Genomic DNA, 25,069 nt, shown 5'->3' with positions numbered 1-25,069 from the left:
TGAACTGGACTCCACATCTCTGAATCTCATAGAAACATATAAAATTCTGACGGGACGGGACAGGTTAGATGTGGGAAGAATGTTCCCGATGTTGGGGAAGTCCAGAACCAGGGGTCACAGTCTAAGGATAAGGGGTAAGCCATTTAGGACCGAGATGAGGAGAAACTTCTTCACCCAGAGAGTGGTGAACCTGTGGAATTCTCTACCACAGAAAGTTGTGGAGTCCAGTTCGTTGGACATATTCAAGAGGGAGTTAGATGTGGCCCTTATGGCTAAGGGGATCAGGGGGTATGGAGAGAAAGCAGGAATGGGGTACTGAAGTTGCATGATCTGCCATGATCTTATTGAATGGCGGTGCAGACTCGAAGAGCCGAATGGCCTACTCCTGCACCTATTTTCTATGTTTCTATGTAACTGTATACAACACTGGTTAGGCCACAGCTAGAGTACTGCGTGCAGTTCTGGTCACCACATTACAGGAAAGATGTGATTGACTCGAGGGTACAGAGGGGATTTACGAGGATGTTGCCTGGCCTGGAGAATTTTAGCGATGAGGAAAGATTGGATAGGCTGGAGTTGTTTTCTTTGGAACAGAGGAGGCTGAGGGAAGACCTTATTGAGGTGTATAAAATGATGAGGGGCCTGGATAGAGTAGATAGGAAGGACCTGTTTCCCTTAGCAGGGGGTCATCAACCAGGGGGCATAGATTGAAAGTAATTGGGGGGAGGTTTAGAGGGGATTTGAGGGGAAATGTCTTCACCCAGAGGGTGGTGGGGGTCTGGAACTCACTGCCTGAAAGGGTGGTAGAGGCAGAAACCCTCACCACATTTAAAAAGTATTTGGATGTGTACTTGAAGTGCCGTAACCGACAGGGCTACGGACCGAGAGCGGGAAAGTGGGATTAGCCCTTTGTCGGCTGGCGCGGACACGATGGGCCGAATGGCCTCCTTCGGTGCTGTAAATTTCTGTGATTCTGTGATATATCAAAGGGCAAAAGACTACAATAACAGAGACAAGCAGGCATTAGGTCAGGCAGTCGGTTCTCTCTGTGTCTGGCCATTGGGGTTGGGAGCAGGGGCCTGTCAACCAATAGGAAGAAACAGGCTCGGTCTCGCTTTCAGAGTTGTGGCAACAGGAACATAAATCTCCCTTTAATAAAACTTTTATTTCTTACAGTTAAAACCTCACTATATCCTTCTACCTCTATATATACACGTCTCTCTGCATATCTAGCTTTCTCCACATGTCGTACACTTCGCTGTCTGTCTATCACAACCTATATCAGTGATTTGGATGAGGGGACTGAATGTAATATCTCCAAGTTTGCTGATGATACACAGCTCGGTGGGAATGTGAGTCGTGAGGAAGATGCAAACAAGCTTCAAGGGTGTAGTGCATGCAGCACTCAAATCACTGACTCCACGCAGACTGGTGTTGTAGTAACTGCTGTGACCTTGGTCTTTTATTGTGTAACTCCAGAGTGCCTCTCAGGTGTGGTGGGCAGCCTTTTATACTCTGTCTCGCAGGTACTTTCAGGTCTCCCACCACAGCGCCCTCTGTGGTGCACCATTGTATTTATACATTTAATGTACCTGGACATCACATAACAAAGAGGATATAGACAGGCTGAGTGAGTGGGCAAGAACATGGTAAATGGAATATAATGTGGAGAAATGAGAAGTTATCCACTTTGGGAGGAAAAATAGAAAAGCAGGGTATTTTTTACACGGTGAGAGATTGGGAAATGTTGGTGTTCAGAGGGACCTGGGTGACCTTGTACACCAATCACTGAAAGTTAACCTGCAGGTACAGCAAGTGATTAAAGCAAATGGTATGTTGGCCTTTATTACAGGAGGATTTGAGTATAAGAGTAAAGATGTCTTACTGCAATTATACAGGGCCCTGGTGAGACCACACCTGGAGTATTGTGCATTGTTCTGGTTTCCTTACCTAAGGAAGGATATACTTGTCATTGAGGGAGTGCAACGAAGGTTCACCAGACTGATTCCTGGGATGGGGGGATTGTCCTATGAGGAGAGATTGAGCAGACTGGGCCGATATTCTCTAGAGTTTAGAAGAATGAGAGGTGATCTCATTGAAACATACAACATTCTCACAGGGCTCGACAGGGTAAATGCAGGGAGGGTGTTTCCCCCGGGCTGGGGAGTCTAGAACCAGGGGTCACAGTCTCAGGATAAGGGGTCGGCCATTTAGGACTGAGATGAGGAGAAATTTCTTCACTCAGAGGGTGGTGAATCTTTGGAATTCTCTGCCCCAGAGGGCTGTGGAGGCTCAGTCCTTGAGTATATTTGTCATGACTCAAGAGTCTTGTTACTGTAAATGGCCTCAGGTGTAAACCTGATCCAACTTTATTCGCGTCCAGAGTACCCACGTGACATGGTACCCGCCTTATATACCAGTGACCATGCGCGTGCGGATACAGCCCGATGGCCTCTGACAGTAGCGCCCTCTGGTGTCTGGTGACCCCGAGCATCAATACATAATAATATTCAAGATGGAGATCAATAGATTTTTGGATATTAAGGGAATCGAGGGATATGGGGATCGGACGGGAAAGTGGAGTTGAGGTCGAAGATCAGCCGTGATCTCACTGAATGGCGGAGCAGGCTCGAGGGGCTGAATGGCCGACTCCTGCTCCTAGTTCTTATTTTCTTATGTTCTTATTTACATCTTTGTCTCTCTATATGTCTGCTTTTCTCAGTTTTTAAAAAAAATTTTCATAGCCAATCTTTCCAATTCTTTGTCAGATCACAAACGCCAGAGGTCACCTTGGGCCCATTCAAGGATCACTCTGCGCCAATGCTCTTAGCCAAAAGGCCTAGAGCCACTGCACCGTTCCTGGAAGTACTGCAATACCAGGTTCGTGCCATGGAGGTGGATGGGTCAGGCCCCCCACACACCTCCTATTTCCAAAAAGCATAGCTCAGTTGCTGCTTGTTTGTCTATCTGACTGTCTTTCTGTATGTGCGATTTTTCTGTCAATATGCCTCTCCCTCTCTGTCCAACTCTCTGCACAGTCCGTGTGGTGAAGGTGCTCCCACAGTGCTGTGAGGGAGCGAGTTCCCGAAAGTAAATGTAATGTCGTTTTTAACGACAATCCCGTAGTTTCATGGGGCTCAATTTCCCCCGGTGATTTGCACCGTTTCTTTTGGAGCAGGCTGCTCTTTTTGGCCTAAGTTGAAAAAACTCAGTTAGTTACGATTTTTTTTTTTAGGGCCAATTTTTTTCTCGCCACCTATGCCAATTCTGGCCATTTAGGGAAGTTTGGCCAGCTGAGAGTTACTCCAGTTGCACTTAGGCCAGTGTATGTGGCCTTTCCAGAAAAACCTTCTGGGGAGTTCAGGAAATCGGCGGTATCAGAATGCCCGGACACAGGGAAAGAATCGAAAAATACACAGCAGCAACTTACCTCCAACCCTGCCCGAAGGCTCTCCAGTCCCATTCTCAGTTCCCGGATCACTCACACGCAAGACAGAATTCTTATCATGTGTTGGGAGCTGGCTGTATGCTTCACTTTGCAGCCTCAGCTCGCATTGTGTCCCTGGTTACCGTGGCGGCTCGATCTTTTTGGTGCCGATCAGAGCTCCACCCCCAAAACTAAAGTTCGGGTTAGGCCGAGCCAAAATTAAGAGATCCAGCGGGGAAAACTTAGAATATTTTTTTAGGCCCCCAAAAGTCGGGCGTAACTCTTCCACGTGCGCCAAAAAAATGCTTTGGGGAAAATTGAGCCCACGGTCACTGGCCTTGTATCCCAGATTTATTTAATTCAATGAATTTAAATTCCCCAGCTGCCATGGCGGGATTTGAACTCGGGTCCCTGGACCAGGCCTAGTAACGTAACCACAGTGGGAGCATGGCCTGCTGCCCGCAGCGAACCCGGAACTGAGTAGGCACCAACCCGGGGAGCCTCCGGCCTATGAGGCTCAGGTTGTCACCGCTAACCGAGTGTCAGCCCTCCCCGATAGAACAATCCCTCGTGCAACCCGTCAAGTTTGAGACACACTTTTCACATCTTTTCATGGTATATATATTTATTTATCTAGGCCCCCCGCCCGAGGCCTGTGTGTTTACCTGAGGCAGAGCCTGTACTACGGTGTCCAGCAGAGCTCTCATTCCGGTGGCCATCTTCAGCAACTTCAGCACTGAGAAAATCAAAACGAAAGACAGGGTGAGACGGAGTAGGGGCGGGAGGAGGCTCGAGTGGGGCGTGAACTCACTGTGCATGGACAAGTTGGGCCGAATGGCCTGTTTCCGGGCTGTAAATTCTGTGCAATTACAGAGATATTATACCAGAGGGAAGATGGTTAGCAGCTCAGGCACGCCAGGACAATAAGGAGGAACGTTTACTGTGGCTGGTTACACCTTCTGCCATCTGGCAGCCAGTTCCCCGTTAGTACAGCGGTGAAAATCCCCAGCCATCACGCCGGAGACCAGCGTTCAGTTCCCCGAACTGGAGAATCTAGAGAATGTGGAACTCGCTACTGCATGAATAATTGAGGTGAATAGTATCGACGTATTTAAGGGGAGGCTGGATAAACACACGAGGGAGAAAGGGATAGAAGGATATGGTGATGGGGTGAGATGGAGAGGGGTGGGAGGGGGCTGGTGTGGGGCATAAACCCCGGCACGGAGCGGTGGGGCATAAACCCCGGCACGGAGCGGTGGGGCATAAACCCCGGCACGGAGCGGTGGGGCATAAACCCCGGCACGGAGCGGTGGGGCATAAACCCCGGCACGGAGCGGTGGGGCATAAACCCCGGCACGGAGCGGTGGGGCATAAACCCCGGCACGGAGCAGTGGGGCCCAGTGGCCTGTTTCTGGGCTGTGAACTTGATGTAATCGCCAATCTCTGCCTTTTCTGAATCCGTGTTATCTAGCCCTGTTTATTAACTCAATAAAAGAAAACAAAGGAAGATTGCATTTCTATAGCGCCTTTCACAACCACCGGATGTCCTAAAGTGCTTTACAGCCAATGAAGTATTTGTTGTAATGTGGGAAACGCGGCAGCCAATTTGCGCACAGCAAGCTCCCACACACAGCAATGTGATAATGACCCAAATAATCTGTTTTAGTGATGTTGATTGAGGCCCCAGGACACCGGGGATAACTCCCCTGCTCTTCTTCAAAAAAGCACCATGGGATCTTTTACATCCACCTAAGAGGGTAGACTCAGTTTAATGTCTCATCTGAAAGACGGCACCTCCAACAGTGCAGCACTCCCTCAGTACTGCCCCTCCGACACTCCCTCAGTACTGCCCCTCCGACAGTGCGGCACTCCCTCAGTACTGCCCCTTCGACAGTGCGGCGCTCCCTCAGTACAGCCCCTCCGACAATGCGGCGCTCCCTCAGTACTGCCCCTCCGACAGTGCAGCACTCCCTCAGTACAGCCCCTCCGACAATGCGGCGCTCCCTCAGTGCTGCCCCTCCGACAGTGCGGCGCTCCCTCAGTACAGCCCCTCCGACAATGCGGCGCTCCCTCAGTACTGCCCCTCCGACAGTGCGGCGCTCCCTCAGTACTGCCCCTTCGACAGTGCGGCGCTCCCTCAGTACAGCCCCTCCGACAATGCGGCGCTCCCTCAGTACTGCCCCTCCGACAGTGCAGCACTCCCTCAGTACAGCCCCTCCGACAATGCGGCGCTCCCTCAGTGCTGCCCCTCCGACAGTGCGGCGCTCCCTCAGTACAGCCCCTCCGACAATGCGGCGCTCCCTCAGTACTGCCCCTCCGACAGTGCGGCACTCCCTCAGTACTGCCCATCCGACAGTGCGGCGCTCCCTCAGTACTGCCCCTCCGACAGTGCGGCGCTCCCTCAGTACTGCACTGGGAGTGTCGGCCTGGATTGATGTGTTCAACTCCCTGGAGTGGGACTTGAACCCACGACCTTCTGACTCAGAGGCGAGAGTGCTGCCCACTGAGCCACGGCTGACACTCAGCTCGGTACTGCAGATGTGCCCAGCATAATACTAAGCTCGGCGTTGTGGTGGATTGTGAGGAACAGAATTGCAAAGAACCGAGGGCAGGTGGAGCGAGTGGGCGAGAGTGATGGTAGATGGAGCTTATGGTCATTAAAGAGTAAACCATCTTTTCCACCAAGAAATTGCCCATGGGGAAACTGCACAGCTTGTGACCTGTAACTTCCCAGCCATTAAAACGAGTCGTCAGGAAATCCGGAGCTCGGAGCTGTGCAGTCACCCGATGTGCTGTGTGTCGGGAGCTCGGATGTGGAATACTCACGCTTTGGAAAGCTAGCTCACTGAGGCAGAAAGGGATGGAGAAGAGGCTCATGGAATTCTGCTCTCCGTCACCAGAGAATGCGAAGGGAAGGAATACAATGGTCTCGGCATCAGACCGAGCACTGGGCAGATCGCGCCTGGTGTTGCCCCTTCAGTTTTGGACGCCGGATCGTAGGGGGGAGGGGGCTATGGAGAAGTGCAGGTGATGACATGCGCCACTGTGGTACTGGGTATCGAGGGAGTTACAGCCAGGAGTTTTATGTGCCTGGGGATGAGGGAGTGGGACTGATTACACAGCTTTTTCAAAAAGCCAGCACAGATACTTTGGGGCTGAATGGCCTCCGGTGGTTTATCAGTCTATGATTCTGGTGAGGGGTGGTCTAATTGACTGCTCACAATCACTCCTTCCCGGCACCTCCAAACTATGGAGCTCCTTACCTCCCTCAGTCTTACCCCTTCCCCTACATACTTCAATAACCCAAAACTAGTGCCACCTAACCACAGACTACTTGCTCACCTCATCGCCTCTCGGACAGCGTGGAACCTGGGCGGTGAAACAGGCCGGGGCTTTGGCTGAAGTTTCCTCAATACAGTTTCAAAACGAGTGTCCCACACCATGAAGGTCCGTACCATCGCCATTCACGGCATCAACAATAACAACATTCATCATATAACGCCTTTAACGTAGTGAAACATCCCAAAGTGTTTCACACCAGTGTTACAAGACAAGGACACCTGAGCCACATGAGGAGAAGTTAGGACAGGTGACCAAAAGCTCGGTCAAAGAGGTAGGTTTTAAGGAGCACCTCAAAGGAGGAGAGAGAGGAGAGAGAGGTTTAGGGAGGGAGTTCCAGAGCTTGGGGCCCAGGCAACAGAAGGCACGGCCACCGATGGTGGGGCGATTATAATCAGGGATGGTCAGAAGGGCAGAATTAGAGGAGCGCAGACATCTCGGGGGGGTTGTGGGGCTGGAGGAGATTACAGAGATAGGGAGGGCCGAGGGCCATGGAGGGATTTGTAAGCAAGGATGAGAATCTTGAAATCGAGGCGTTGCTTAACCAGGAGCCAATGTCGGTTCGCGAGCACAGGGAGTGATGGGTGAGCGGGACTTGGTGCGAGTTAGGACACGGGGCAGCGAGCACAGGGGGTGATGGGTGAGCGGGACTTGGTGCGAGTTAGGACACGGGGCAGCGAGCACAGGGGGTGATGGGTGAGCGGGACTTGGTGCGAGTTAGGACACGGGGCAGCGAGCACAGGGGGTGATGGGTGAGCGGGACTTGGTGCGAGTTAGGACACGGGACAGCGAGCACAGGGGGTGATGGGTGAGCGGGACTTGGTGCGAGTTAGGACACGGGACAGCGAGCACAGGGGCTGATGGGTGAGCGGGACTGGGTGTGAGTTAGGACACGGGGCAGTGAGCACAGGGGGTGATGGGTGAGCGGGACTTGGTGCGAGTTAGGACACGGGGCAGCGAGCACAGGGGGTGATGGGTGAGCGGGACTCGGTGCGAGTTAGGACACGGGGCAGCGAGCACAGAGGGTGATGGGTGAGCGGGACTTGGTGCGAGTTAGGACATGGGACAGCGAGCACAGGGGGTGATGGGTGAGCGGGACTAATCAGGTCTAGAGGTAACAAAGGCACGGATGAGGGCTTCAGCAGCGGATGAGCTGAGGCAGGGGTGGAGACGGGCGATGTTACGGAGGTGGAAATAGGCAGTTTTAGTTACGCTGCAGTTATGTGGCCGGAAGCTCATTTCAGGGTCAAATGTGCCACCAGGGTTGCGAACAGTCTGGTTCAGCCTCAGACAGAAGTTGGGGAGAGGGATGGAGTCAGTGGCTGGGGAACGGAGTTTGTGGCCGGGACCGAAGACATCGCCTGTGACAGCGAGTGTATTGCCACTTGTTTGCTGTTCCCAGACGTACGTTTACAGCAGGTTGCCAGCGATTCAACCAGGAGAGTCAGCGGCTTACCTCTGGCAATCCGGAGGACCCTCATGATCCGGATAATAGTGGGGTTAATGGGGAGGGCTGCGCTTATCTCAATCTCCTCCAGTGTTATCCCCATCACAGACAGAAGCACAATGGCCAGATCGAGCTGGTTCCACCTGTGTGTGCAGAGCAAAGGTTCCAATAAGACGAGGCCTAGTATTAATTTCATTTATACAGGAGTACCATTGGGGTAGAGAGCAGGTTACCCAACAACTAGGAAAGGCATTAGGCCCAACATGCTTGTCCCTTTTCCACAGATTAAAAAGAGAAAGATTAGCATTTATATATCACCTTTCCCGACCACAACTAAACTACACTGTCCCATCAAACACTCCCAGGGCAGGTACAGGGGGTTAGATACAGAGTAAAGCTCCCTCTACACTGTCCCATCAAACACTCCCAGGGCAGGTACAGGGGGTTAGATACAGAGTAAAGCTCTCTCTACACTGTCCCCATCAAACACTCTCAGGGCAGGTACAGCACGGGGTTAGATACAGAGTAAAGCTCCCTCTACACTGTCCCATCAAACACTCCCAGGGCAGGTACAGCACGGGGTTAGATACAGAGTAAAGCTCCCTCTACACTGCCCCATCAAACATGCCAGGGCAGGTACAGCACGGGGTTAGATACAGAGTAAAGCTCCCTCTGCACTGTCCCATCAAACACTCCCAGGGCAGGTACAGGGGGTTAGATACAGAGTAAAGCTCCCTCTACACTGTCCCATCAAACACTCCCAGGGCAGGTACAGCACGGGTTAGATACAGAGTAAAGCTCCCTCTACACTGTCCCATCAAACACTCCCAGGGCAGGTACAGGGGGTTAGATACAGAGTAAAGCTCCCTCTACACTATCCCATCAAACACTCCCAGGGCAGGTATAGCACGGGTCCTACTGTGACAGTCACTGCAGCATAATCTAACGTTACGATTTTAGCTTTTGGCTGGAGGCTGCCTTTTGGTTTGATTGATTCTTGGCTGACTCTCGAGACAGAACTTGGCTGCGTCTCAATGCTGTGCCTGCTCACCAATTTAGCAAAACACTTCTGTCGTGAGGATAAAAATAACTCATAGATCGAGAAGAAGAATAAACAGGAAAACGGTGATTATATCCCGAGGTTATAAGAAGTGAAGGCTGGTGGAGCATAATTTCTGAATTGATATGCGATGTGTAAAAAATTGATTGTTTCTGCAGATCTTATTGCACAGTGCGGAAACATTCTGAAATCACAGTCTGTGTGCGTGATTACTGACCACACATGCGGCGTTAGCAGGTGTGACGCACTCACTGGTGATGGCACATGAACTGTTAACTGCACGGGTTTTCTCAGTAATCCCACAACACGTGCATCCTCCAAATTCTCTTTCCCAATTTCCACCCTCCTCTCTCTCTCACTCTCTCTCTCCCAAAGACCCTGGCTCCCCCTGCCCCGCCATCCTCCGCGTCCCACGCACGTGGCCACCCCTCGCGTGCAAGACCAGGAAGTGACTGCGGCACAGCGTGCTATTCGGCCGCGGGGGCCACCACAACCTGCTTCCCGTTCCATCACTGAGTGAGCAGCACACGGAGCGATCACTGGGAAATGGACTGGAGGCGGGGCTCCTGGACAGATCTGAGAGATGGAGACCAAAGAATCTGTCTATGTTGAGCGCAGTGGGTGAAATGTCTTCCCTGATCTGTATGTGTTGTGAATACTGGGGAGAGGTGGCTCCTGGTTTCGGGGCAGCAGCATTTTAAGCGGGTCATTTTACTGACACTTTCGGATTGTGGCCCGATTTATCCCCCCCGCAACCCCCCAATTCACACCGCTCCAATTCTCTGCCCCCCCCCGTCGATTTACACCCCGTGATTTATCACACCCCAATTTATACCCCATAATTTACTCACCCGAATTTACCCCCTGAATTTACCACCCCAATTTACCGGGGGGTGTAAACCGGGGGGTCGGGGAGGGGAGGGGGGGAGGGGGAGACGTCAATGGGTGTGAATTGTGGGGGAGGGGGCGAATTGGGGATAGGGGGAGGGGGAGAGTTGGGGATGGGGGAGGGGGAGGGACAGAGTTGGGGATGGGGGGAGAGGCAGAATTGGGGATGGGGAGGGGGAGGGGCAGAGTTGGGGATGGGGAGAGGGGCAGATTTGGGGATTGGGGGCACAGAGTTGGGGATTATGGGAAGGGGGGAGTGGGAGAGTTGGGGGTGGGGAGGGGCAGAGTTGGGGAGGGAGGGAGTTGGGGATGGGGGAGTGGGAGAGTTAGGGATGGGGGAGGGGCAGAGTTGGGGATGGGGGAGGGGGAGAGTTAGGGATGGGGGAGGGGGAGGGGTAGAGTTGGAGATGGGGAGGGGGAGGGGCAGAGTTGAGGATGGGGAGGGGGAGGGGCAGAGTTGGGATGGGAAGGGAGAGGGGCAGAGTTGAGGATGGGGGGGGGGGAGAGTTGGGGATGGGGAGAGTTGGGGTTGGGGAGACTTGGGGATGGGGAGGGGGAGAGTTGTAGATGGGGGGAGCAGAGTTGGGGATGGGGAGGGGGAGGGACAGAGTTGGGGGTGGGGGTGGGGGAGGGGCAGAGTTGGGGATGGGGGGAGGGGGAGAGTTGGGGATGGGGGGAGGGGCAGAGTTGGGGTTGGGGGAGGGGGAGGGGCAGAGTTGGGGGTGGGGAGAGGTGCAGAGTTGGGGGTGGGGGAGTGGGAGGGGCAGAGTTGGGGATGGGGGGAGGGGGAGAGGCAGAGTTGGGGATGGGGGGAGGGGGGAGTTGGGGTTGGGGAGAGCTGGGGATGGGGGTAGGGGGAGGGGCAGAGTTGGGGATGGGGAGAGGGGCAGAGTTGGGGAGAGGGGCAGGGTTGGGGGTGGGGGAGGGGGAGGGGCAGAGTTGGGGATGGGGGGAGGGGGGGAGTTGGGGATGGGGGAGGGGGAGAGTTGGGGATGGGGGAGGGGGAGAGTTGGGGATGGGGGAGGGGGAGGGACAGAGATGGGGATGGGGGGAGGGGCAGAGTTGGGGATGGGGGAGGGACAGAGTTGATGGTGGGGGAGGGGCAGAGTTGGGGATGGGGAGAGGGGCAGAGTTGGGGATGGGGGAGGGGAGGGACAGAGTTGGGGGAGGGGGAGGGGCAGAGTTGGGGATGGGGAGAGGGGCAGAGTTGGGGAGGGGGAGGGGCAGAGTTGGGGATGGGGAGAGGGGCAGAGTTGGGGATGGGGAGAGGGGAGGGGGATGGACAGAGTTGGGGATGGGAGAGGGGCAGAGTTGGGGGTGGGGGAGGGGCAGAGTTGGGGATGGGGGGAGGGGCAGCATTGGGGATGGGGGAGGGGCAGAGTTGGGGATGGGGAGAGGGGCAGAGTTGGGGATGGGGGAGGGGGTTGGACAGAGTTGGGGATGGGAGAGGGGCAGAGTTGGGGTGGGGGAGGGGCAGAGTTGGGGGTGGGGGAGGGGGGCAGAGTTGGGGATGGGGAGGGGGGCAGAATTGGGGGTGGGGTGGGGGAGGGGCAGAGTTGGGGGTGGGGGAGGGGGAGGGACAGAGTTGGGGATCGGGGGAGGGGCAGAGTTGGGGATGGGGAGAGGGAGAGGGGCAGAGTTGGGGGTGGGGGAGGGGCAGAGTTGGGGATGGGGGAGGGGCAGAGTTGGGGGTGGGGGAGGGGGAGGTGCGGAGTTGGGGAACGGTACACAGACTGTGAACGGACGACTCACAGAGGCGGTAAAACGTACATTGCCCGTGCTGCGCCGCGGTTTAAAGCGGTACGTTGGCGCCCTGGTTAAAGCAGCAGGCCGGGCCGGGCCGTGCCGTGTGACTGGAGTCGCAAAGCCCGAATCTCAGCCTTTCCAATTGAGAAATACATTTGCTTGCGGGTTCAAAGAGCTGCGGAGATTAATGATCAGCCAGGATTTAAAAGCCCATTTGTCACGGCTGAACGAGGTCCTTGAGAGAGCGAGAGAAGACTCACTCTGCCTCGTCCTGTGTCTCCCTCCTCCGTCATTTCACGGCCAGACCAAAATTCATTTTTGTCTTTTAAACCATTTAATTTGCTAGGTTAAAACCGGCAGTGCTATAGATGTTTCCCCTCCTCGGACATTAACCCTTCATCGCCTCGGACAAGCAACTGCCGGAATGTTCCTCAACGCCACCAGTTCAGAATTTCCTGGGTTTGGTCTCCCTCATTTGGGTGACTGACGAGGCAGAACCGGCTGGGGTTTTTTTTTTGAGGGCCCTGGCCTCCTTTTACATTCGTCATTCGAAGCGCTAAGCAACAACAGCTTGTATTTATATAGCGCCTTTAACGTAGTGAAATGTCCCAAGGCGCTTCACAGCGGCGTTGTAAGGCAAAAAAATTGATACCGAGCCGCAAAAGGAGATATCAGGGCAGGTGACCATCACCATCATCATCATAGGCAGTCCCTCGGAATCGAGGAAGACTTGCTTCCACTCTTAACATGAGTCCTGAGGTGGCTGTACAGTCCAATACGGGAATTACAGTCCCTGTCACAGGTGGGACAGACGGTGGTTGAGGGAAGGGGAGGGTGGGACTGGTTTGCCGCACGCTCCTTCCGCTGCCTGCGCTTGGTTTCTGCACGCTCTCGGCGACGAGACTCGAGGTGCTCAGCGCCCTCCCGGATGCACTTCCTCCACTTAGGGCGGACTGATCTTTGGCCAGGGACTCCCAGGTGTCGGTGGGGATGCTGCACTTTATCAGGGAGGCTTTGAGGGTGTCCCTTGTAACGTTTCCTCTGCCCAGCTTTGGCTTGTTTGCTGTGAAGGAGTTCCGAGTAGAGCGCTTGCTTTGGGAGTCTCGTGTCTGGGGCATGCAAACAATGTGGCCCTGCCCAGCGGAGCTGGTCGAGTGTGGTCAGTGCTTCGATGCTGGGGATGTTGGCCTGGTCGAGGACGCTAACGTTGGTGCGTCTGTCCTCCCGGGGGATTTGTAGGATCTTGTCCAAATCCCCTGGGAGACAGGTGACCAGTAGCTTGGTCACAGAGGTCGGTTTTAAGGAGTGTCTTAAAGGAGGTAGAGAGGCGGAGAGGTTTAGGGAGGCAGTTCCAGAGCTTGGGGCCCAGGTAACAGAAGGCACGGCCACCGATGGTGGAGTGATTGCAATCAAGAGGGCAGAATTAGAGGAGCGCAGAGATCTAATTTTTATGTTCCAGATGGACCTTCTCGCCACTCGGAGCTCCGCACTGGAACCACTCAACTCAACTCCGTGCTTTTGCACTCGGGCTGAGGATTTGGGCCGAGGGGGTCCTCCCACACTCCCACCTCGTTGCTGGAGGGAACAATCACAGGAAGCACTAAATCCGACGGCAGTTGACCAACGAAATGGGAGGAGTTCACACACGCATTAATGGCTGGGGAGGGGGGGTGCTACTGAGCAGTACCAACCGCCAGGCCCCCCAGGAATGGACCCCCAACACTGGATATCTGGATCTGAGCGAGGAGCAGAAGGGAAGGCAATATAGTTAGGGGTGGGGCGGGACAAATCCCAGCCAGGGCACGCTCTCCCGATCGGTTTCCCGCTCCCCCGCTGCTGGGTCATATGTGCGCATGGCTGGGGGCAGGGTCGGGAGCAGCGATGCCGATCGCAGTTGAATAGTTTGCGCCACTCTATCAGTTATCAACAATAACTCACTGCCTTTCCTTACCTGTCCTTGAAGAACCTCCGCAGGCCAAACGCTACCAGTTTGAGAATTGCTTCCAGGACGAAGACGGTTGTGAACATATAGTTACAGTACTTCAGGGAAATCAACAGGGACTGTGGGGGAACATAAAGATCATCATCGGCAAATAAAGCAACGGAACAGAGGGAGCTCGCTCACCGGGACACCGCTCACCGGGACAGAGCGTTTACCGGGACAGAGTGTTCACCAGGACACCGCGCTCACCGGGACAGAGCTCACACCGGGACAGAGCGCTCATCGGGACAGAGCTCACTGGGACAGAGCTCACCGGGACAGAGCTCACTGGGACAGCCCCTCACCGGGACAGAGCTCACTGGGACAGCCCGCTCACCGGGACAGAGCTCACTGGGACAGAGCGCTCACCGGGACAGAGCGCTCACCGGGACAGAGCGCTCACCGGGACAGCCCCTCACCGGGACAGAGCTCACTGGGACAGCCCGCTCACCGGGACAGAGCTCACCGGGACAGAGCGCTCACCGGGACAGAGTGTTCACCAGGACACCGCGCTCACTGGGACAGAGCTCACACCGGGACAGAGCGCTCATCGGGACAGAGCTCACTGGGACAGAGCTCACCGGGACAGAGCTCACTGGGACAGCCCCTCACCGGGACAGAGCTCACTGGGACAGCCCGCTCACCGGGACAGAGCTCACTGGGACAGCCCGCTCACCGGGACAGAGCTCACCGGGACAGAGCGCTCACCGGGACAGAGCTCACTGGGACAGCCCCTCACCGGGACAGAGCTCACTGGGACAGCCCGCTCACCGGGACAGAGCTCATCGGGACAGAGCTCACACCGGGACAGAGCTCACTGGGACAGCCCCTCACCGGGACAGAGCTCACTGGGACAGCCCCTCACCGGGCAGAGCTCACTGGGACAGCCCGCTCACCAGGACAGAGCTCACCGGGACAGAGCTCACACCGGGACAGAGCTCACACCGGGACAGAGCTCACTGGGACAGCCCCTCACCGGGACAGAGCTCACCGGGACAGAGCTCACTGGGACAGAGCTCACTGGGACAGCCCCTCACTGGGACAGAGCTCACTGGGACAGCCCCTCACCGGGACAGAGCTCACTGGGACAGCCCGCTCACCGGGACAGAGCTCATCGGGACAGAGCTCACACCGGGACAGAGCTCACTGGGACAGCCCTTCACCGGGACAGCCCCTCACCGGGACAGAGCTCACACCGGGACAGAGCTCACCGGGACAGAGCTCACTGGGACAGCCCCTCACCGGGACAGAGCTCACTGGGACAGCCCGCTCACCGGGACAGAGCTCACTGGGACAGCCCCTCACCGGGACAGAGCTCACTGGGACAGCCCCTCACCGGGACAGAGCTCACTGGGACAGCCCCTCACCGGGACAGAGCTCACTGGGACAGCCCCTCACCAGGACAGAGCTCACTGGGACAGCCCCTCACCGGGACAGAGCTCATTGGGACAGCCCCTCACCGGGACAGAGCTCACTGGAACACAGCGCTCACCGGGACAGCCCGCTCACTGGGACACCACGCCCACCAGGACAGCCCCTCACCGGGACACAGTACTCAACGGGCCAGAGCTCACCGGGACAGAGCTCACTGGGCCGTCCCTGTGAGCTCTGTCCCGGTGAGTGGTCTGTCCGAATTGGAAACTACACATGAACGGCCCAATTTACAGAAACACACAAATCCATGTCCCCCAATTATTTCTTATCCTGTGACGTAGCAATACAAATGAAGGACTTGCATTTCTATAGCTCCTTTCACAACCTCAGGACGTCCAAAAGCGCGTAACAGCCAATGAAGCTCTTACTGAAGTGTGGTCACTGCTGTAATTCAGGTAACATGGCAGCCAATTCATGCACAGCAAGATCCCATAACAGTGTGCTATTATATAATATATACAGGAGTGTTATACCCAGTAACACACGGTGTGTTATTATACAATATATACAGGAGTGTTATACCCAGTAACACACAGTGTGTTACTATATAATATATACAGGAGTGTTATACCCAGTAACACACAGTGTGTTATTATATAATATATACAGGAGTGTTATACCCAGTAACACACGGTGTGTTATTATATAATATATACAGGAGTGTTATACCCAGTAACACACGGTGTGTTATTATATAATATTTACAGGAGTGTTACACTCAGTAACACACATTGTGCTATTATATAATATATACAGGAGTGTTATACCCAGTAACACACAGTGTGTTATTATATAATATATACAGGAGAGTTACACTCAGTAACAGACAGTTTGTTGTTATATAATATATACAGGAGTGTTATACCCAGTAACACACAGTGTGTTATTATATAATATATCCAGTAACACACGGTGTGTTATTATATAATATATGCAGGAGTGTTATACCCAGTAACACACGGTGTGTTATTATATAATATATACAGGAGTGTTGTACCCAGTAACACAGGGTGTGTTATTATATAATATATACAGGAGTGTTATACCCAGTAACACACGGTGTGTTATTATATAATATATACAGGAGTGTTGTACTCAGTAACACACGGTGTGTTATTATATAATATATACAGAGTGTTATACCCAGTAACACACGGTGTTTTATTATATAATATTTACAGGAGTGTTATACCCAGTCACACACAGTGTGTTATTATATAATATATACAGAGTGTTATACCCAGTAACACACGGTGTTTTATTATATAATATTTACAGGAGTGTTATATCCAGTAAGTCACGGTGTGTTATTATATAATATATACAGGAGTGTTATACCCAGTAACACAGTGTGTTATTATATAATATATACAGGAGTGTTATACCCAGCAACACACGGTGTGTTATTATATAATATATACAGGAGTGTTATACCCAGTAACACACAGTGTGTTATTATATAATATATACAGGAGTGTTATACCCAGTAACACATGGTGTGTTATTATATAATATATACAGGAGTGTTATACCCAGTAACTCACATTGTGTTATTATATAATGTATACAGGAGTGTTATACCCAGTAACACACAGTGTGTTATTATACAATATATACAGGAGTGTTATACCCAGTAACACACGGTGTGTTATTATATAATGTATACAGGAGTGTTATACCCAGTAACGCACAGTGTGTTATTATATAATATATACAGGAGTGTTATACCCAGTAACACACAGTGTGTTATTATATAATATATACAGGAGTGTTATACCCAGTAACACACGGAGTGTTATTATATAATGTATACAGGAGTGTTATACCCAGTAACACACACTGTGTTATTATATAATATATACAGGAGTGTTATACCCAGTAACACACGGTATGTTATATACTGTATACAGCATACATATGTGTTGCTTTATCCACGGTGCCATCATGGCCAAAAAGTAGTAACATTTGAAAAAGATGATTATAATGTTCCAGGTTCCTGCAGTTAACTTTTCACCATTAAATATCATAATGTGACTGATTGATTGTGTGATTATTTGCCAGAGTACAACATCACGGCTCAACAGAACAAATATGGAATTAACCTGCAAACACAGCGAAAGCTTTTCACACTCAGCTTAAATCTGAACGACCCTTTAATTAACTACATGAACAGCTCGGTGATTTCATTAGCTTTACCACGCCGTGTCCCTAGAGGTTGTCCCTTTGCATGTTTTAAACATTCATCACAACACTTTCACAAACTATTTATTTCCATTTTCGGAACAAATCTATCTTTATCGCTCTCTCTCCGAATTCCTCTATCTCCCTTCCTCTCTCTCTTTCTCCCTCACTCTCTCTCTGTCTCATTCCCTTTCTCTCTATTTTTCTCCCACTCTCATTCTCTCCCTCGCTCTCTCCCACTCTCACTCTCTTTCTCCCTCGCTCTCTACCACTCTCACTCCCTTTCTCTCACACTCTCTCCCACTCTCTTTCTCCCTCGCTCTCTACCACTCTCAATCCCTTTTTCTCACACTCTCACTCTCTTTCTCCCTCGCTCTCTACCACTCTCACTCCCTTTCTCTCACACTCTCTCCCACTCTCAGTCTCTTTCTCCCTCGCTCTCTACCACTCTCACTCCCTTTCTCTCTCACTCTCTCCCACTCTCACTCTCTTTCTCCCTCACTCCCTTTCTCTCTCTTTCCCTCCCACTCTCACTCCCTTTCGCACTCACCGTCTCTCCCTGTATCACTCTCTCTCTGTCTCTAACTCTCCTATCTCTCTCCCTTTCTCTGACTCTCTTCCTTTCCCCCGCACACTCTCTCCGTTTTCCTCTCTTCCTGTCTCACTCTTCCACCGTCCGTCTCTCTCTCTCCCCCTCTCTCTCTCTCTCACTCCCTGTCTGTCTCTTTCTCTCTCCCTGTCTCTCTCTTTCTCTCTCCCTGTCTCTCTCTTTCTCTCTCCCTGTCTCTCTCTTTCTCTCTCCCTGTCTCTCTCCCTGTCTCTCTCCCTGTCTCTCTCTTTCTCTCTCCCTGTCTCTCTCTTTCTCTTTCCCTGTCTCTCTCTCCCTGTCTCTCTCTTTCTCTCTCTCTGTCGCTCTCTCTCACTCCCTGTCGCTCTCTCTCTCGCCCTCTTCCTGCCTCTCTCTCACTCCCTGTTTCTCCCTCTCTCTCACTCACTCCCTGTCACTCTCTCTCACCCCCTGTCGCGCTCTCTCCCTCCCTCTTCTTGTCTCTCTCTCACTCTCTCACTCTGTCTCTCTCCGTCTCTCTCTCTCTCTCTCACTCCCTGTCTCTCGCTCTCTCACTCCCTGTCTCTCGCTCTCTCTCTCTCTCTCTCTCACTCCCTGTCTCTCTCTCACTCTCTCACTCCCTGTCTCTCTCTCTCTCTCTCACTCCCTGTCTCTCTCTCACTCCCTGTCTCTCTCTCACTCCCTGTCTCTCTCTCACTCCCTGTCTCTCTCTCACTCCCTCTCTCTCTCTCTCTCACTCCCTGTCTCTCTCTCTCTCACTCACTCCCTGTCTCTCTCTCACTCCCTGTCTCTCTCTCTCTCACTTCCTATCTCTCTCTCACTCCCTGTCTCTCTCTGTCTTTCACTCCCTGTCTCTCTCTCTCTCCCTGTCTCTCTCTCACTCCCTGTCTCTCTCTCACTCCCTGTCTCTCTCTCACTCCCTGTCTCTCTCTCTCTCCCTGTCTCTCTCTCACTCCCTGTCTCTCTCTCACTCCCTGTCTCTCTCTCACTCCCTGTCTCTCTCTCACTCCCTGTCTCTCTCTCACTCCCTGTCTCTCTCTCTCTCTCTCACTCCCTGTCTCTCTCTCTCTCACTCCCTGTCTCTCTCTCTCTCTCTCACTCCCTGTCTCTCTCTCTCTCTCTCTCTCACTCCCTGTCTCTCTCTCTCTCACTCCCTGTCTCTCTCTCTCTCTCTCACTCCCTGTCTCTCTCTCTCTCTCTCACTCCCTGTCTCTCACTTCCTGTCTCTCTCCCTGGGGCTGAAATTCAGCTCCCAAAAAGGCCACTTACCGCCAGAAAGCAGCGGCCATGCGATCCAATGGCCACCAGCGAGATTCAGCTCGGGTATTTTTCTGCCAGTCCCCACTTGCCCCCCCGTTTCTGCCGACCATCCTAAGTGTGTGATCAAAGCCTGCAGCGCTGATCTCCCGCACCTTCATTGCACCTTCCGCGAAATTTAGCTCCAAAAATCTATAACCCGCGGCGCGGTGCCCCCGACAGCTGTTTGTGCCAGTGCACCTGGCACTCACTGGGTGAGCCATGGCAGCGCGGCGGCCCTTCAGGGGGAGGGCGCACTGCCGTGGTCGCCATGTTTTTTTTGTCGGCCGGGTCAGAGGGGCCACCTTTCGGATGAGACGTTAAACCGAGGCCCCGTCTGCTCTCTCAGGTGGATGTAAAAGATCCCAGGGCACTATTTTGAAGAAGAGCAGGGGAGCTCTCCCCGGTGTCCTGGGGCCAATATTTATCCCTCAATCAACGTCACTAAAACAGATTATCTGGGTCATTATCACATTGCTGTGTGTGGGAGCTTGCTGTGCACAAATTGGCTGCTGAGTTTCCCACATTACAACAGTGACTGCACTCCAAAAGTACTTCATTGGCTGTAAAGCGCTTTGGGACATCCTGAGTTTGTAAAAGACACTATATAAATACAAGTTTAGGAAAAACATTATCTGGTCATTTCATGGGGGGGCGTCATTAATTAATAAAGAAAAACAGACATTGCACCAAAGATCAGGCTAATCGGCGATGCACTCCACAGTCAAATAGCCGACTGATTTCCACCATCAAACTCACAGGTAGGAGAATGGGCATCTGGGCGAGAGGGCTGAGGGCAAGTGATGAGCTGGTGATTGGTTTCCAAGACAGGTGTCAGGAGAGCAGGATGTAGGCGAGGAAGAGGAACGCTGGCACAGTGGTGATGTCACTGGACCAGTGATCCAGAGACCCTGGACTAACGATCCGGAGACACAAGTTCAAATCCCACCACGGGCAGCTGGGGAATTTAAATTCAGTTCATTACATAAATGTGGAATAAAAAGCCAGGATCAGTAACGGTGACCATGAAACTACTGGATTGTCGTTAAAAACCCATCTGGTTCACCGATGTCCTTCAGGGAAGGAAATCTGCCGCCCTTACCCAAGAGCCGCCCTTGGCCAAGGATTGAGCTCCCCACGGACAGTGAGAAATGCTGAACATGAAACGGGAAGCAGCTTACCTTGGGTTGGTTGTAGTGTTCCAAGGACATGGTGACCACGTTGATGCAGATGGTGAAGGTGATGAAGAGATCCAGGTAGTGACTGGTGCACATGGTGTGGATAAAGAGGCGGATGGGCGAGTAGGCTGCGTAGTAAGGCAAGCGCTGGGCCTCTATCGTGGCACACGTTCACGCGGGCGGAGGGAGCGGGGGGGGGAGGAATAAACAAAAGTTAGGTTAGATCTCCCTCATGCCACAAGTTACATCCCCTCTCTACCCCACCCTCCCACTTCGATGGTCAGCAGAATCAGCACCATAAGAATTAGGAGCAGGAGTCGGCCATTCGGCCCCTCGAGCCTGCTCCGCCATTCAATGAGATCATGGCTGATCTTCGACCTCAACTCCACTTTACCGCCCGATTCCTCAAGTCCAAAAATCTATCGATCTCAGCCTTGAATATACTCAAAGACTGAGCCTCCACATCCCTCTGGGGCAGAGAATTCCAAAGATTCACCATCCTCTGAGTGAAGAAATTTCTCCTCCTCTCAGTCCTAAATGGCCGACCCCTTATCCTGAGACTGTGTGACCCCTGGTTCTAGACTCCCCAGCCCGGGGGGAAACACCCTCCCTGCATCTCCCCTGTCACGCCCCTTTAGAATCATGTGGGCAGGATTTTCGGTCTTTTGCCGCCCCAGACAGGCGGCAATGGCGGCGGTGAGCTCCTCCGGGCGGGTGGCCAGCCTCCAGCGCCCCGCCGGGGTTTTCGGGGCCGGTTTGGGCGGGGCGCGGAGCGTTACCGCCCGGGAGAGGCGAGCCGGTGTGTAACGCCCCCTGGTGGCGACACCGGCTCGATCTCTGGCTCCCGCCCGACCCGTAGCGCCCCGCGGCGCCCCCTGCTGGGACCGCCTGGGGAAACGGGCGGTCCGGGCTGTAGCGGCCGCAGTGAGCTCCGTAATGTCCACCTCGGGTAAGTGCGATTGGGCTTTGTTTATTTTTTTTGCGATTTATGTTGTGGAGGCGTGGGCTGGGTATTGAGAATGTTGAAGTGGAATTTTTCCAGATTAACCCCCCCCAAGGCTCTCTCACAGCGCTCTGAGGCCGGCTGTTTAGTTCAAGGGACTCGAGGGTTATGGGGAGCGGGCGGGGAAGTGGAGCTGAGTCCATGATCAGATCAGCCATGATCTGATTGAATGGCGGAGCAGGCTCGAGGGGCCGAATGGTCGACTCCTGCTCCTATTTCTTACATTCTTATTTCCCATGTTTAGCCGGCCTAGCAGCCTGACAGAGGTGTGGAACTCCTCCCTTAACACTCGGGGCTCGGCTGATGAATTTTGCGGTGGTAGAGGCAATCCATCTCCCGGCGCAAAGGTTACCGCCTTGCCCGAGACAGCGCCACGACAGAGGCATAAATTTCCACCCCTGTATGTTTCAATATTTCCATGGACCCTCTCAGACCAGCAGCCTGTACCGGATTGGCCCCGGAATCTACAGGAATTATCGACCAATCGCCAGGACTCTGTCGCCAGCAACTCCTGGGAGAAAAGTCAAAACGACGTTAAACATTGTGTTTTAGAAAAATGTCGTTGAGCACTTTTTAAATTTTAATTAAAAATATAATCGGGCGTGGGGGGAAAAAAAAGTGTTTGACCGAGAGTGAAGAATCAGCCAATCGGGTGATGGGGAGTCAGCTCACGTTCTGATTGGCCATGGGGGGAGGGGGAGGTGGGGCACCGCAAGGACGAACATGTTGGGCGACCAATGGCGGGAGAGCAGTCATGTGATGAAACCTCCAGGAACTGGCCCGACCAGAGTTGGCAAGCCAGCTCCCAGACGCATTGCAGTTAGATGCGTAATAGAAGTTCTCTCTCCACATTCCAAGCAATGCACCTCAGGCAATACACAGCATCTCCTTACTGCCCATTATTTGTCCCCCCCATTCCCCCCCCACCCCACCAGCTAACCCGTGCGAAATCAACGCTAATTCCTGCGTCGATACCAGCCACAATCATCCCCACCAGCTCGGGCTGGGATTTGAACCCGGGTCCGTGGAGGGAGGGAAGCGGACAGGACTGGGTCTAACTCACTGTGCCACCCAGTACGGAGGTTGGCCACCTGGGGATATCACATTCCCCAAGAACGCTTGCGGTAACTGGCCACAGAACCAGAGGGGCAGATGGGGAGAATGTGTTTCACGCAGCGAGTTGTTGTGATCGGGAACGCGCTGCCTGAAAGGGCGGTGGGAGCAGATTCTTGGATAAATACTTGAGAAGGAAAAATGTGCCGGGCCGTGGGGGAGAGAGCGGGGGGGAGTGGGACTGATTGGGGTCGCTCGCTCACAGAGCCGGCACAGGCTCGATGGGCCGAATGGCCTCCTCCTGTGCGGTGTGATTCCAAGTTACAGTGTGACGTCCGAAATCCTAAACCTCGGGACCGAGGCTGTTCCAGATTCCGGGTAGTTCGGGATCTCGGAACGTCTTTGCCTGGGAAATAGGGGAGGGGGGTGGGCTCCGTCGGGCCGAGGCGGGGTCGTACGGATTTCGGAACATTTTATGGTTTACGGATGACCCCGCCACGGACCGGTCCGGATTCCGGAACTCCGGATTTTTGGACGTACTGACAAATTTCTCAAACTGAGTGTTACGCTGTGAAAGCTTGATTCTTGGCTCCCTTTGATCTCGGCGGGGGGGGGTCGCGGGAGGTGGGGGGGGGGTATTTGGGGGAGAAGGGACTGGGGGGAAGCCCCCTCTGGCCTCAGGACCAGCCCCCCCACCCGAGGAACGCTCCTTACTCCTGCGCTTCTTCTCCAGCCTCCGCAGCCGCTTCTCCTCGCGTCGCTTGGCCTCCTCCGCCTCCTGGTGCTGCCGGCACTTGTGGAAATTCTCCACCACCACGCCGACAAACATGTTGAGCACGAAGAAGCTGACAATGAGCAGGAAAGAGATGAAGTAAAGCAGCATCCAGGGGTTGTGGTTGATGACGGGCTGCAAGAGAAAAGCAGGGCCAATCGGTCAGTGCGGCCAATCCCGCGGGACGCGGCGGCCGCGATTCAGCGTCCCAGGTTTGGGCGGGAACGACGTCAAGGGCGATTGTTGCACAGAATTACAGAGTATTTACAGCCCAGGAACAGGCCACTGGGCCCCACCGCTCCGTGCCGGGGTTTATGCCCCACCGCTCCGTGCCGGGGTTTATGCCCCACCGCTCCGTGCCGGGGTTTATGCCCCACCGCTCCGTGCCGGGGTTTATGCCCCACCGCTCCGTGCCGGGGTTTATGCCCCACCGCTCCGTGACGGGGTTTATGCTCCACACCAGCCCCCTCCCACCCCTCTCCATCTCACCCCATCACCATATCCTTCTATTCCTTTTTCCCTCATGTGTTTATCCAGCCTCCCCTTAAATACATCGATACTATTCGCCTCAACCACTTCTGTCTGAGGCTGAACCAGACTGTTTGCAACCTTGGGGGTCATATTTGACCCTGAAATTAGCTTTCGACCATATATCTGCAGCATAACCAAGACCGCCTATTTCCATCTCCATAACATCGCCCGTCTCAGCCTCTTGCCTCAGCTCATCCGCTGCTGAAACTCTCATCCGTGCCTTTGTTACCTCTAGACTTGACTATTCCAACGCACTCCTGGCCGGCCTCCCACATTCTACCCTACGTAAACTAGAGGAGATCCAAAACTCAGCTGCCATGTAGAAACATAGAAACATAGAAACATAGAAAATAGGTGCAGGAGTAGGCCATTCGGCCCTTCTAGCCTGCACCGCCATTCAATGAGTTCATGGCTGAACATTCAACTTCAGTACCCCATTCCTGCTTTCTCGCCATACCCCTTGATCCCCCAAGTAGTAAGGACCTGATCTAACTCCTTTTTGAATATATTTAGTGAATTGGCCTCAACAACTTTCTGTGGTAGAGAATTCCACAGGTTCACCACTCTCTGGGTGAAGAAGTTTCTCCTCATCTCGGTCCTAAATGGCTTACCCCTTATCCTTAGACTGTGACCTCTGGTTCTGGACTTCCCCAACATCGGGAACGTTCCTCCTGCATCTAACCTGTCTAAACCCATCAGAATTTTAAACGTTTCTATGAGGTCCCCTCTCATTCTTCTGAACTCCAGTGAATACAAGCCCAGTTGATCCAGTATTTCTTGATAGGTCAGTCCCACCATCCCGGGAATCAGTCTGGTGAACCTTCGCTGCACTCCCTCAATAGCAAGAATGTCCTTCCTCAGGTTAGGAGACCAAAACTGTACACAATATTCCAGGTGTGGCCTCACCAAGGCCCTGTACAACTGTAGCAACACCTCCCTGCCCCTGTACTCAAATCCCCTCGCTATGAAGGCCAACATGCCATTTGCTTTCTTAACCGCCTGCTGTACCTGCATGCAAACCTTCAATGACTGATGTACCACGACACCCAGGTCTCGTTGCACCTCCCCTTTTCCTAATCTGTCACCATTCAGATAATAGTCTGTCTCTCTGTTTTTACCACCAAAGTGGATAACCTCACATTTATCCACATTATACTTCATCTGC

At 53.3% G+C, this 25,069-nt stretch overlaps 1 protein-coding gene across 1 annotated transcript in view; it reads right to left on the bottom strand.

The window, feature by feature from the left end:
* LOC139230545 (voltage-dependent T-type calcium channel subunit alpha-1I-like) overlaps positions 1-25,069 on the bottom strand; it is a 240,618-nt gene that overhangs the window by 22,035 nt on the left and 193,514 nt on the right. Inside the window, exons 23-27 of the mRNA XM_070862381.1 lie at positions 23,316-23,508; positions 20,549-20,700; positions 13,859-13,968; positions 8,223-8,356; positions 4,093-4,163 (exon numbers count right to left, since the gene is read on the bottom strand). Of these exons, the coding sequence (XP_070718482.1) occupies positions 4,093-4,163; positions 8,223-8,356; positions 13,859-13,968; positions 20,549-20,700; positions 23,316-23,508 (660 nt within the window). The remainder of the gene's footprint in view (positions 1-4,092; positions 4,164-8,222; positions 8,357-13,858; positions 13,969-20,548; positions 20,701-23,315; positions 23,509-25,069) is intronic.

Source organism: Pristiophorus japonicus, chromosome 19 (assembly GCF_044704955.1).
Source record: "Pristiophorus japonicus isolate sPriJap1 chromosome 19, sPriJap1.hap1, whole genome shotgun sequence".
Lineage (NCBI taxonomy): Eukaryota > Metazoa > Chordata > Chondrichthyes > Pristiophoridae > Pristiophorus > Pristiophorus japonicus.
This window is presented reverse-complemented; position numbering and strand designations above follow the sequence as displayed.